The sequence below is a fragment of the Chrysochloris asiatica genome, unplaced genomic scaffold, assembly GCF_000296735.1.
Source record: "Chrysochloris asiatica unplaced genomic scaffold, ChrAsi1.0 scaffold00249, whole genome shotgun sequence".
NCBI lineage: Eukaryota > Metazoa > Chordata > Mammalia > Afrosoricida > Chrysochloridae > Chrysochloris > Chrysochloris asiatica.
This window is the reverse complement of record NW_006408767.1, coordinates 1973128-1988370: the sequence shown is the minus strand read 5'-3', so window position 1 is coordinate 1988370 and position 15243 is coordinate 1973128. Positions and strand designations below refer to the sequence as shown.

General features: G+C 37.3%; 1 protein-coding gene across 1 annotated transcript in view; it reads right to left on the bottom strand.

Annotated features, from left to right (window-relative positions):
* KMT2C (lysine (K)-specific methyltransferase 2C) overlaps positions 1-15243 on the bottom strand; it is a 364954-nt gene that overhangs the window by 234365 nt on the left and 115346 nt on the right. Inside the window, exons 3-5 of the mRNA XM_006873669.1 lie at positions 9832-10032; positions 6780-6928; positions 3268-3377 (exon numbers count right to left, since the gene is read on the bottom strand). Coding sequence (XP_006873731.1) covers positions 3268-3377; positions 6780-6928; positions 9832-10032 — 460 coding nt within the window. The remainder of the gene's footprint in view (positions 1-3267; positions 3378-6779; positions 6929-9831; positions 10033-15243) is intronic.

Here is a 15243-nt window from a genome sequence, read left to right as displayed (position 1 = left end):
CGGGAGTAGAAAGCCTCATCTTTCTCCCGCGGAGCGGCTGGTAGTTTCGAACCGCTGACCTTAAGGTTCGCAGCCCGATTCGTAACCACTACGCTACCAGGTCTCCATTAGAGAGATGCAAATCAAAACAACAATGAGATATCATTAGTAAGTAATATCATGACTAATTGTGACTGTTACAACTGTAAAGGTAAGAATTTTTGTAATATAAAGGGGGGAGTAGTTAATCTTACATTCCAGGAACAGAGGATCCTTGGATTATCAAGGGAGAAGAGCACGAGCGGAATGTGGGCCCCTATCCAGAGAAGCAGTGACACCAGAAATAGAGGCTGAGATGATGACAACAATGAGAGCTAGAGCAGCTGAGGACTCTAGACTCATGGAAAGAGGTTGTGCGTAGGCAGGCAGGAGGCTGGTTTGCAAAGTGTGCCCTTGGGTTGTTTAAATGATTATATATTCCTAAGTGGTTTTGTGTACATCAAAAACAAAAAACAGAAGGAACAGATGCAAATACTGTTGAATGGTGATAGTGGAGGGGATTTCAATCATTGCAATGATAAGAAATATGATAGGGTAAGTGCAAAACTGATGTTTTCCCATGTAAACTATCACTCAATGTACAATAAAATCTTAAAAAAAAGACTCATCCTAACAAGTGTTAAGTTTACAAATGTGAAATAAAGTGATAAATATTCCAATAAGAATGTTTAATGAAAACACACGTTCAAGTAGGTCTGATTAAAAGATGTGCCCGACCAACACGCTCCAAGAACTGTTGCCCTCTCCTCTGCGTTTTGCTGTCTCCTTCCCCAGCTACTTAGAATTTTGCTTTACATTTTCCATCTCTTCCTCTCATTTTTTAAACATATTTAAAACATACTTTTCATTTTAAATATTAACATGATTGAAAGGCCTGATTCTAACTGGTTTATTTTAATGTCTGATTTTAATGAGAATCAAAAGTTAAAAAGCACACACAAAAAAAATAGGGAGATGGAAACAGAAGCAATTATCGTAACAACTGAAAAACCGTCTGAATTAGATAGTTTTTAAAGTCCTGTTGCTGTTGTTAGATACCCTTGAGTAGGTTCTGCCTCACAGTGACCCTATGTACAGAGAACATAACAATGCTGGGTCTTGCATCATTCTCACCATCTTTGTTATGTCTGAGCCCACTGTTGCAGACACTTTATCAATCCACCTTTATTATGGTCTTTCACTGACTCTGTATCAAACATGATGTCCTTCTCCAGGGACTGGTCCCTCCTGATAACATGTTCAAAGTAAATGAGATCAAGTTTCGCCATCCTCACTTCTAAGGAGCATACTGGGCATATTTCTTCCAAGACAGTATTGTTCATTCTTCTGGCAGTCCAAGATATATTTAATATTTTCTGTCAATACCATAATTCCAATGCATCAATTCTTCTTCTACCTACCTTATTCACTGTCCAGTTTTTGTATGCATATGAACAGACGGAACTTGAGTAATGTACACCTTTAGTACTTTTCTTTTTACTTACGGGAAAGTGCGAATGCAGTCCCCTAAGATTTGTCCAATTTGATTTCTTGACTATTGCTTCCATGGGTGTTGACTGTGAATTCAAGTAAAATTAAAAACCTTGACCAATTATTTTCTCTGCTTATCATGATGCTACTTCTTGGTCCAATTCTGAGGATTTCTGAGTTTTTATGCTAAAGTATAATCCATACTGAAGGTTCTTTCAAGTCCTCTTCACTTCAGTAAGCAAGGTTGTGTTGTTGCATATTGTAGTAGGCTGATGATGTGTTCTTTTCATGCAGTCTAGCTCCTCGGATTATTTGCTCAGCATACAGACTAAATACAGTGAAAGGATAACAGCTCTCATGTACACCTTTCTTGATTTTAAACCATGCAATATCTGCTTGTTCTGTATGAACTCTCTCTTAGTCTACAAACAGGTTTCTCATAAACACAATTAAGTATTCTTAAATTCCCATTTCTGGGAATGCTATCAACAATTTGTTATAACCCACACAGTCAACTACCTTTGCACAGTCAGTGAAACATAGGCAAACATCCTTCTGGTATTCTCTGCTTTCAGCCAAGATACATCTGACATCAGCAATGATTACTGCTCATTCCAGATCCTCTTTTGAGTCTGGCTTGACTTTCTGGCAAATCCCTGCTGATGTGCTGCTGTAACCATTTGAAAGCCTTACCTATATAAAATCTAGCAAAGCCCATATAACTTCTATGGTCAAATTTCTGATTTTAATTTTCCTTTGAAAAACTGGTTCTCCCAAAATACTTGCCAAAACCAAAGAGAATTTGAAGGTATCAAATAACTTCACTTTATTGGGTTCATTACTTTTATAGATATGAGGTCACTATTGCATTTACTTTTGTCAACTCTTCAAAATTACATGAAAATCAAAGTGAAAGCTTTAAAAGATGGCAGAATGTATATGATTATTACTTTGGGATAATGCCAAAAAGGTGAAATGAACTGCAAACTTGATTGTAAAGAAATATTTTAATCAATTTTTAAAATATCAAACCAAGCTAGTCCACACTTTGGATCAAAGATCTGTTGAACTGTGCTTTTCCTATTTTAAATCTTCACCAAATCATTTTGCCTTAAAGAGTAGCCTTATGTAAACAGAAGCAGATTAGCAATGATCATTTCTAAACATTTTATAACTTCTCATTTATCTTACAGACTTACATTTATTGTATAACTTCTTATATTCTAACAATTTCCACAATCTACTCATTAATATAAGGAACTCTGGTAGCGTAGTGGTTACAAGTTGGGCTGCTACCCTCAAGGTCAGCTAGTTCGAAACTACCAGTGGTTCCACGAGAGAAAGATAAGGCTTTCTGCTCCCGTAAAGATTTAAAGCCTCGGAAACCCTGTACAGGGTCGCTATGAGTCGGAACCAATTCCATGGCATACCACCACCACCACTCATTAACACAAAGTAATAATAAGTTTCTATAGTAAAAAAATTAATAATTCATTAAGAGAATTATTATGGTGACGAGAGTAAATGTTAAGAAGCCCTGGTAGCAAAGTGGTTAAAGGGTCAGTTGCTAACTGAAAGGTCCAAATCCACCAGCCACTCCATGGGAGAAAGATAAGACAATCTGTTTCTATACAAATGATCAAGGACTAGTTCTACCCTAATGGGTCGCTGACTAAGATTCAACTTGACGGCACACAGCAACAGAGTAAATATTATAAAACTGTAATGGTTTAAACACTTGTTACTACTTCCACTTACTTCTGTGCTCCCTGAGACAACAGCTTTGTCCACATTCACCAATAACTGTTCTTCCATCTGGCATACTCCTAGCGACCATTCCACACAACGGTGATGAGCCCAGCAAGCACCTAAAATAGTATATGTAAAAAGGAGTAAATGAATAAGCATTAAAAGGCATTTAAGTTAAAACATAAAGATATAAAACTGCCAAATCATTTCTAAATGCATAATTGTGCTCCACTGAGTCAATTTTGAAACACAGCAATACAATAATAGGACAGAGAAGAAGTGCCCACACTGGGCTTTCTAGACTGTAATCCTTACAAACAGAGCCTTAGTGACAAAGAGGTGAAGTGTTCTGCTGCTAACAGAAGCCTGGCAATTCAAACCACCAGCCACTTAGTGAGAAAACAATGTGGCAGTCTGCTTCCATAAAGACTGCAGCCTTTAAAACCCTATGGACAATTCTACTCAGTATGAATCAGAATCACCTCAATTGTTGTTGTTGTTATGTGCCGTGGAGTCGGTTCCGACTCATAGCGACCGTGTACAAGGTTTCTGAGGCTGTAAATTTTTACAGGAGCAGAAAGCCTCATCTTTTTCCCGCAAAACAGCTGGTAGTTTTGAACTGCTGCTGATCTTGTGGTTCGCAGCCCGATTTGTAACCACTAAGCTACCAGAGCTCCTTATACACAATAACGACAATCTATGAAAGCAAAATGTCAGGTTTTTTCTCTTATGGAAGTGCTTGGTGGGTTACAATCATTGATCTTTTGGTGGCGGCTGAGCACTTAACCATTGCATCACCATCCAATCTGTCCATCCTACAGCTGTTGAGTTAATTCCAACTCGTAGCAACACTATAGCACAGAATATAACTACCACAGCGTTCTCCTGTGGTGGGTTCCAACTGCCAACTTTTCAATCAGCTGAGTGCTTAGCCACTCCTTAAATACAAAATGGCATCCTATACAGATTGCCCTCAAATTACAATGGGGTTCTGTTCTGACAACTTCATCATAAGTTAGCTCTGAGGTATGTCGAATACCTAATTTTTTTCATTACCACAGTCCTTTCTTTTATCAGTAGTTATAAACATGATCTTTGTCTTTGGGGATTGGAAACACTACATAATCTGCTCTGGAAGACATAATTCATCATTTGGGTTAATGTGCTGGGCTGTAAAGTTAGTGTGAATCTCAAGGTAGGCGGTTCAAGCTCACCAGTTGCTCCTAGGAAACCCCATAGGGTCTCTATGGGTCAGAACCAACTCAACGGCACTTAACAACAACAATTATCTTGTCCAGCCCGCACGCTTCAATTTTTTAGCAGCTTCAACATTGGCACTTCCTGCATTCATAGTGACAAAACCAGCCCCTGGTGGCATTAAAGTATTCACAGCAGTTTCCTTGCTGTTCTTTCAGATTTTAAAAAAATGCTTTGTGCTTTTCTTTGAATCGTCAGTAAACTCATGAGAATCTTCTTCTAGATTTGTTCTACAAAAATCAGCAACGTCTCCAACTTGAAGGGTGGTCCTTACTACTTCTTTGTTGAAATTGCTGATTTTATGCAAATCACTATAGAATCCTATTCTTATCCTTAATAAGGATCAACAGAGACAGTCCTTCCTCATGTGCTATGTTGTAAACTTTGTTCTCATTGTCATAGGCCTTTAAAGATATTCATCTTTATATCTCTATCTCAAGCCTTCCTTACCATCTTTTTTTTTTTTTTTTAATTTATAGTGCCTTAACTTCTTTTAAAAAGGAGCTCTGGTAGCGTGGTGGTTACGAATCGGGCTGTGAACCTTAAGGTCATCGGTTCGAAACTACCAGCCGCTCCGCAGGAGAAAGATGAGGCTTTCTACTCCTGTAAAGATTTACACCCTCGGAAACCCTGTAAAGGGTCGCTATGGGTCGGAACCGACTCGACGGCACTTAACAACAACAACAAACTTCTTTTAAGGAGCCCTGGTGGATAAACACTAGACAGCAGTTCAACCTACCAGCCACTTTGCAGCACAAAGCCTTGGAAATCCTTATGCAGGGTCATTTTATGTCAGAATCGACCCAGTGGCAACTGAGTTTGGTTTATTTACTATGATGATTTATTTTTCTAAATACGTTATTGGAGGTAAAAGCTGTGTAAGTGCTACAATGTGAGAAACTTAACTCAGCTTCATATTAACAAATGATGCATCTTTCTGATAGCACAAAACACTGAATAACATCACACTATAGACTGGTCTACAATGAAATCAGTTATTACCACCTGTCTGACAGGTGCACAGTTCAATTGCCGTACGTCGTTAGAACTAAATATTACCCAACTTTCTATTTCTGACAATGTCCAGTATCAACTTCCTTGTAGACCAGACCAGTCTGCTATATGGCAGTGTTTAAAACAGTAAATCTGTTAGTGAACATCTGAGAATGGTAACATCAGCAAATTACATGCTGCAACATTATCCATATTACTAATGATAAAACATACCAAAAATCAGACGATCTTAAGTGCAGTTTGTTATAACTCGAGTACATCAATACGTCGTTAGTCGGGGACTACCCATATTTGTGATGCCATTAAATTGCCAGTTCTCAAAATGTGGTCCAGACCCTAAACAGGCAACATCAATATCACCTGGGAATTTATGAGAAAATCTCAGGTTCCAAATAAACCTTATCAAAAACTCTTGCAATGGGGCCCAGCAAGCTCTGCTTTAACAAATCTTATACAGGCAATTCTGATGCAAGCAAAATTACTGATTTAGAAAACAAGGAATTATGAAAGAACAAAATATCCATATGTCTGACTTGTAATTCAACAAGTAAAATTAGTTTACTGTCATTTTATTCTAATATTATTATAAGATATACTTGGTATCTTGCATGAAAAATCAAGAAAAATTGCTTAATACTTAGTGGATGGCAAAGGCCGATCTAGGGCAAATATATTATACATTTTCCTATATTCCCATCTATCTTGTAGTGAGAGCACAAATCCATAATTAATAATAGTTCAATCTTTAACTTCATCATATAATACTTAAACCACGATCAACCAACCTATAACTCTGTAGAATGAAATTTCTTTGAAGCCCCAATATCACCATATTATAAGTGTTATGATAGGCACTTACATGACTAAGATCTATGTTCTTCACCTCAACATTAAATAGACCCAGACTACCACACTTTTTTCCCTTCAAGTTCTCAAATATCCTTGTAAGATTTTCTGTTTCCTCAATTGTAAGAGCATGGTACTAACCATCCTCTGTACAAGAGTAAATGCCAATACTTACAAAAGCGTTCAGCCAAGTGTTGCCAATATCCAAATGGTAAATAAATTGTTATGATTGCTAGTTGTACTCAGATCATTTTAACTCATGTCAAACCAGGCGTACTTAGCAATGACAGCTTTATAACATGATCATAATTCTTTCTGGATGAAAAGTATTTACTATTAAGTTGCTAATTCATTAAATTATAAAATGCTTGCTGAATCAAGAGGTAACTACTGAATGACCCTACCTGCAGAATCAAATAAGGCCTGGACATCGATGGCATCTGGAAGGCCAACCAGACTGAGTTCATCCCATAATTTACCAGCCTGATCATCTGAAGCAGTTTGGGTGCTTGCATTTACACATGATATCATACTATGCTGAGGAGATCGTTCTCTGAAAAAATATAAAAAAATAAAACAGATATAAAAGTGGTAGCATGTAGAAAATTGCTTTCTCTTATAAAAAGGTAATGTACTGCTGCAACAATTTTAATTAGGCATAGCTAACATGAAACAACTTTTACAATGTGTTATTATTCATTGTATCATATAAAAGTAGGTTGCTGTATCATATAAGCATCAACTAGAAAAAGATTAAGTCTCCAAACCCATGAGGAAGTATTAAAAGTCACAATTACAAATCTATTTTTCCATTCAGAAAAAAATCAAACAAATTAAAAACTGACACCTTCTATTCTAGTCAGGAACCATTTGTATCACACAAAGTGAATATTCCCTTCGGTCTTAAATGCTTACAAAGGAAAGATGACCAAAACAGAAAAATTTTAGTTGCTTTATCTTAAACGAGGACTGTAACAATAGAACTGACAACTAATTTTATATCAAGTAGGTTTACTTCCAGGTAAAATGAAAACCCAATATAAAATGTAAAGAGAGAGGCAGAGGGAATAGAATACATAGCACTTTTATGGTCCCCCCACCCCTCTCAACAAAACTCAACAGCTGGTCTGTGGTATGAAGTTGCAAGTATTCTCAATTAAGACTTTATCTCACATATCAGATGTAAAATCCAAAAACAAAATAACTACAAAATGGCATAGGTGATTAAGAAAGATAAAACAATTGCAAAAACTATATATAGTATAAAAGTAGGTGTTGAATAAGCTGTACACCAAATGGGAGATTTCAGGCTTTCAACTTCAGGTATTATTTGAGTTCATTACGTAAACAGAGATTACTATTGTGTTTAACATAAAATATGGGAAATCAGATGACTGCCACTAAAACTTCAATCTCCTGATATCATAGTTATTTAAGCTCATAATTCTGGATTAAATCACTATTGAATATAGATCATAACTCACTGCACTTCTGTATGCTGGATATTTATCATGATTCCTATTAAGAGAAAATCAGCACAATGACCAGGGTACTAAACTTTTTTATACCTGGAATCATTGAAAGAAAAGAAGTATTAACATATTTCAATAAGTACATTTAAATATCAAACCATATTAAAAAATAATCAGTAATTATTTTTAGAAATGCAAAAATAATCACTTTTTAAAAAACGTTTAGCATGCTATGCTAAACTTTTGATTCTTCCTTTTATAAATGCACACTTTAAAATGAGAATAAATGTTTTCCTGTAATATAAACTCCATTCCCATAAACATAATCTTTATTACTAAGTTTTATTATTTTATTAGGAAGAGGGGGAAAACTTGTTTTAAAAGATTAACAATTCATCTTTAAAAAAAACTAATGCATTATTTTAACATATTTTCTCTGCAATTTGAAGGGATCCAAGGATCAATGGAATGACTAACCGGTCTATTTCTAACAAGTTCCTAACCATCAGCTTGATCAAATTCAACCTTTAGACCAGTTGTTAAGTATGTACCATATCATTAGGATGTCAGTGTCAATCCTAGGGATGACAGCACTCCAGCTTAACAAAAATATAAATCTCCCAATTTTTGAGCTATAAATTAAAAGGAAAGAAGAAAACAACTGTTTGTATATTCTTTTATTAAAACTAAGAGGGGAAAACTATTTTTAAACCTCCTTTTCAGATTTGAAAAAAATTGAGTTTATCTGGTTTATAATTTATTAATAACATATTTTGTAATTATTACCAGTCTAAATTAATTCTACACCTAAACGTGTTCCAAAAGTATTACTATTACTTACCAACTTGGTAAATACTAAGTGTATACAAAGACTTTCATTATACCAAGGTTATCTTTATGAAATTATCTTAGTCCATAAAAGTTTTCACAAAACTTATCTCAGCTTATAAAAAAGAAAATCAGTGAACCCAAACTATATTTCACAAAATAGTTTTATAAATTAATTATCATTAATCAGGGCAGAGCATAAAATCCATTAAGTTTGCTGATGACTGACAGTCATTACTAAGTCTCCTGATAGTTGATATATGGTATTAAGTTGTGAGCACTCAATTGATACAACTCTTATATGATCTAGCTATAACTTCTAAAATATAGTATTGACAGGCCTCCTTAAAATGTTCCACCTTAAATTCTCTTAAGAAGATTTTCCTTCTTGTTATTGTTTCCTTTCCTACTCAGGTCTTTAAAGCACTGGCAGCAGTCCAAAACAAGGAACCAATCAAATGAATACAACACAATAATGCTTCAGTACTTAAATTTGGAAAGAAGCCAGATAAGCACTTGGATGATTACATCATTATCCTCAAGGGGCAAAGATGGTTAGCTTCTAAGCTAAACTAATTTTTACACTTTCTCATTGACTATAGAAACTTCTATTCCAATGGCCAGCAGAGCCAAGTCCACATATTCAGATGATCCTTAAATAAAACTGTAAACAAACTTAAAAAAAGAAAGACAGAAAAAGATTAAAACCAGAAAGCAAATATATTAGACAAGAGATTTAGGTAATGACAATATTCCCAAGAATATACAAACACATACACAGCTATTTAAATATCTTATAATATTTCTAGTTTTGCTATTGAGTTACAATTAAGAATTTGTTCAGACAAAGAAAAGGACTTCTTTAATCTATGTTATCTTTTTTCCACTTATGAATAAGTTCCATGAATTCCCTGTCAATTTAGGCTATACTCTTTAAATTTTTATTCCAAAAGCAAGATTTTTTAAAAAATTATTATTATTTTTGAGGAAAGAAAGTGTTCATTGGATTCATATTGAGTCAGAAAGTATCCTAAGCAAGTAGAATATGAGAAACTAGTTAATAGTAACACTAATTATATATTCATACACACTGGAATGAAAATATAATATACATAGCCATATTTGCATCCAACAATTTGAATTCAACATTGCTTACTTTCTCTGTCCTCTTTGCTTTCGTGGTGCTGAGTTTTGTATTTTCTCACAGGTTTCACTGCTGTTGTCATCAATGTCCTTCATCACCGAAGGCTGGCTTTTCCATGGCAAGATAAATCCAGGTGTTAAACTGAATTGTTTCAAGTCTCCTTGTCCTAAGGAACTTTTTTCACCACAGTAACAAAAAGCGCAGAGCTGTTCACTGGTAAAAAATGAAAAGTTAGCAAGACAAAGAAGGAGAAATTTTGCTTTATCAACTACCTTAAGTGACAAACAACTACAGATACTTGTGCTTGAAAAACATGTGAGTATAACAAAACAATAATGGCAGTCCAACTGATTACTACAAGAACAAGCAAATTGCTCGCCCAGGAGACATCCAGGCAAGTGGTCGGGTCCCCTCAGGAGAAAGCCCATTCCAAGACTAAAACTCAATGTTAATACACGAGTAGACCTGCACTCTGATTGGTGACCACATTTGTCACCGATATGGGGAAGTGAGGGAAAAACAGCAATGAAGCTGCAAGCTAAGCCCTACAACGTTCAATAGACTTCTGTGAACCTGGATGGTGACCTGGTTGGCCAGCAGTGTGGCAAGACCTGGGGACTCTTGGGCCTAGAGTCAGTGACATAGCCACAGAGGACTACAGTGAAGGGTGAAGCGTCCAGCTGATAAGAAGAGAGGGCATATGCATAAGAACACCTACACTTGCAGATAATACCCACTTGACCTGGCTTCAATGGCTGGATGATCACAACTCAACTAAAAGAAGAAAGAAGAGGAAAAAAAGAGTAATCTGACACAACTTGATGAACTTGACCTACACGTATGGATGCAGCAGCTCAAAAGAGGAAACAAATCTTTACAGCGAGGATCATTCCCACCCCCTCAATTCACAGGGTAGACAGGGATGGGCAACTTGGACATTGGCTACCCAAAATGGGGGGACTACAAAGGCAAGAAGTGACTGGCTTACAAGCTCTCAAGAGGGAACCTAGATCCAAAGGGCGTGGAGGAAGGTAGAATCTCCACTGAGTAGTATATCCAATCTGTCTGGGTGGAGCTGATGAAAGAAGATGCGGATAGGTCTCTTGTGATACAGTAGTGAATAATTGTTTTCAGGACTGACTGTGAGGGGTTGGAAATGTCAAGGTAGACGTTTTGTAGCAAAAGGAGGGGAGTGATTGACTTTGCAGTCTAGGAGTGGAGGTGCCTGGACCATCAAGGGAGAAGAGCAGAGTGCAGGACCCTACCCAGAGAAGCAGTGATGCCAGAGATGGAGACAGAGATGATGACATGGAGAGATGGAGTGGCCGGGGACTCCAGACCCAGTGAGGGAGAGGGGTTATATGCTGATGACGGGTTGATGATGCATGGAGGGGGCTGTAACCATGGCAATGAAACGATATAGGAACGGATGAATGTAAAGCTAATGTTCTCCCATGTAACCTATTACATAACTCACAATATAACATTAAAAAACAAAACCAAAAAAACATGTGAGTATAACACTGAATACTATCTTTAGCAAAAGATTAGCATTTCAATATATTTTCTGTATTCTGCGATACTATCATAAAAACAATTAAGCTTAACAAGAATTACACACTTGTGATTCTACTTTTCCACACCATGAATTTTCTTTTAAAAGAGTAAATATACCAAATCGAAAAATTATATTTTGACACACTTGTGGCAAGATGGCAGACTAGGCACACTACCCAGACCCTCTACAGCAAAGATACGGATGGTAATATTGGGATCCTGAGTTTTGGAGGAAACGATAGAGAAAGGGGGATCAAATACTGACTAGAAGACAAAACGGAACAAAAACAATAAAGAATGACACCAACAGAAAGGTGAAGTGTAAGCTGACCTGACTCTGCACAGTCATTTTGAACTTCTGCAAGAAGCATTCCAGTTGGGGCAGTATGCTCCGTTTTACCTAAGACTACAAGCAGAGACTGGCAACCGGAAGTGTCCTCTTTTTCTCCATTTGACCAAAAATACTGATAGACTTCACCCATGCAGCAGCCTGTGATACCCTCCCCACATTGACATAACTCACGCTCCACCTTGAAGACAAGGCAGGGCGCACATCACATCATCCCATGCCTCCTAAGACCAGCAGAATAAGGAATGCATGACCGGCACAATTTCCCCAGTACAATTCCACTCCCTGGACTAGCAGGAACCCTTTCCAGGACCAGTAATATGTATCCAACATCCCCCCACCTAAAGGGTCAGCAGAAATTTCTTTAGGGACAGGTACCCTGGTCTAGACATCTCCTGGGCAGAAACTCCTTCTGGACCCAGGCATCCTGATTCCAACCACCGACCCAATTTTGTGACCTCCTTGGCCTGCAAGTGCACCAACTGAGTGCCCTGCACCCCACACACAAATGTTCACCTTTCTTTTTATTTTCATTCATTCGTCTTTCTTTTCTTCTGTTTCACTTCTCTTTTTTCCCTTCCTTCCACTATTTGTTTTCTCTTTACTTTTCCTTTCTCATTTTTTCTTAATTTTTTCCCTTCTATTCTTCCCCCTCCTAGTTTTTTCTATTTCTTTGTATTTAAAAAAATATTTTTTATTTTTTCTTGTTATTACTTGCTTGTATTTCCATCTAGTTCTTTGCTTTTTGTTTTTTTTATCTTTTTATTTTACTTGTTGGTAATTGCGGTTTATTTCTAGTCACATTTTTTTGTCACATCCAACAGATGGTACTGTGCCCATACTGCCCAACCATACCCACACTTTCTGAAGACGCACCACTGGTTCCTATATTGCCTAATCAACGAAAGATGACTAAAGATATTACTTCAACCCATCCTCAATTGCTATACAAAAAAAGCAAACAGACAACAGCTCACACACTCATTTCTACATCACACCCACCAGAAGACAGAGGGCAAGCGCCTATGTCCTTCCAAGCAAGTGAGCAGAGTAACACAACTCCACTGCTCACTGGAATGTATCAAAACAAAACAAAATCTGAGAAAACCAAGCAACATAAAATATCAATTACATACAAGTACAACATCACAAAGACATCTTGAAGACAATATACAATCTTAACACACACAAATGAATGAGACAGAGTAGTTTAAATAAGTGAACTAAACACAGAGCCACAAAACCTTTCTGAGGAAGAAATGGCATTGGAACTACCAGGAGAAGCCTCCAGCCTAACATGTGATCCATGGACTTTGAACTTGCCTGCCTATACAACTGTGTGAGCCATTTCCTCAACATAAACTTCTCTCTCTTTCATACACACACACACGTCCTGGTATAGCACTGTGGGTTAATGCACTGGACTGTAAAGTCGTTTTGTACCGCAAGGTTGGTGGTTCAAGCTCACCAGCTGCTCCTAAGAACCCCTATTCAGGGTTGCTATTGGTTGGACCTGATTCAATGAAACTTAAAAGCAATTATACACGTTCAACCATTTTAAGAGGTAGAATATGAACAAGAGCCAATGATACTGAAGGAAGAAGTCTACGTTGCACTGAAAGAATTGGCAAAGAATAAGGTTTCAGGAATTGATGGAATAAATATTAAAATTTTTCAAGAAAGTGAGGTGGCACTGGGGGCACTCACTAACTCATCTATGCCAAAAAATCTGGAGACAACTATCTGGCCAATAGATTGGAAGAGATCCGTATGTGTGCCCATTACAAAGAAAGGAAACGCAATGGAATGCGGAAATCATTGGATAATATCTTTGATATCCCAAGCGAGGAAACTTTTACTTAAGGTAATACAGACACTGCTGCAAGCATACATTGACAGAGAACTTCCAGAGGTTCAAGCCAGATTCAGAAGAGGACGTGGAATGAAGGACATCATTGCTGATGTCCGATGGATCTTGGCTGAAAGCAGAGAATACCAGAAGACGTTTACCTGTGCTTTACTGACTACACAAAGGCTTTCGATTGCGTGGATCATTAAAAGCTAAGGACAACATTGCAAAGTATGAATATTCCAGAACACTTACTTGTGCTCATGAGGAATCTGTACACGGACCAAGAGACAGTTGTTCAAACAGAACTGGGAACACTGAATGGTTTAAAATTAAGATAGACGTGTGACAGGGTTGTATTTTTTCACCATACTTAATTCAACCTGTATTGTTGAGCAAATAATCCGAGAAGCTGGGTTACATGAAGAAACACATGGCATCAGGATTGGAGGAAGACTCATTAACAACCTGTGGTATGCAGATGAGACAACCTTGCTTGCTGAAAGTGAAGAGGACTTAAAATACCACAGCCTTTGGTATGGATTGCATCTCAATGTAAAGAAAACAAAAATCCTCACCACGGAACCGATAAATAATATCTTCTCAAAGGAGAATAGATTGAAGTTATCAAGGACTTCATTCTTCTTGGAACAAATATCAACACTCATGGAAGCAGGAGTCAAGAAATCAAAGGACGTATTGCATTAGGCAAATGTGCTGCACAAGATCTTTTTTAAAGTGTTGAAAAGCAATGATGTTAGCTTGAGGACTGAGGTGTGCCTAACACGAGCCATGGTATTTTCAATAACCTCATGCATGCAAAAGTTGGACAGTGAATAATGAAGACCGTAGAAGAACTGATGCTTTTGAGTTATGGTTTTGGAGGAGAATATTGAAAAGTGCCATGGGCTGCCAAAAGAACAAACAGATCTGTGATAGAAGTGTAGCCAGAATGCTCTTGAAGGCCAGGATGGCCAAATTTTGTCTCTCATATTTCGGACATATTATCACGAGGGACCAGTCGCTGGAGAAGGGTATCATGTTTGGTAGTGTGGAGAGTCAGAGAAAACAGGAAGACCCTCTAGCGAGATGGACTGGCCAAGTGGCAGCATCAATGGACTCAAGCGTGGCAACATTTGTGAGGTTAGTCCAGGACCAGGCAGTGTTTTGTTCTATTGTACATAGGGTCGCTATGAGTCGGTACAAACTCGATGGCACCTAACAACAACAATAAACACACACACACACATATATATGTATGTATATTTTTTTTCCAAAAGTAACAATAATTCTAAGGATGGTGCAGGACCATTGCTATTGTGCATAGAGTGGTTATATATATGCATATACAAGCTTCAATGGTTTTCTCTAGAGAACCCAGACTAAGACATATACCAAGTGGGATTCAGAAAAGAAATACAAGGGTGGTTCAATGTTAGAAAAACAATCAAAATAGAAATACCTTATGATCCAGCAATTCCTCTACTTGGTATTTACCCACAAGAAAAAAGAGCCACAATATGAGAAGATATATGCACACCAATGTTCATAGCAGCACTATTTACAATAGCAAAAAGATAGAGGCAGCCAAAGTGCCCATCAACTGAAGAATGGATAAACAAACTGTGGTACATACACACAATGGAATACTATGCTACCTTGAAGAACA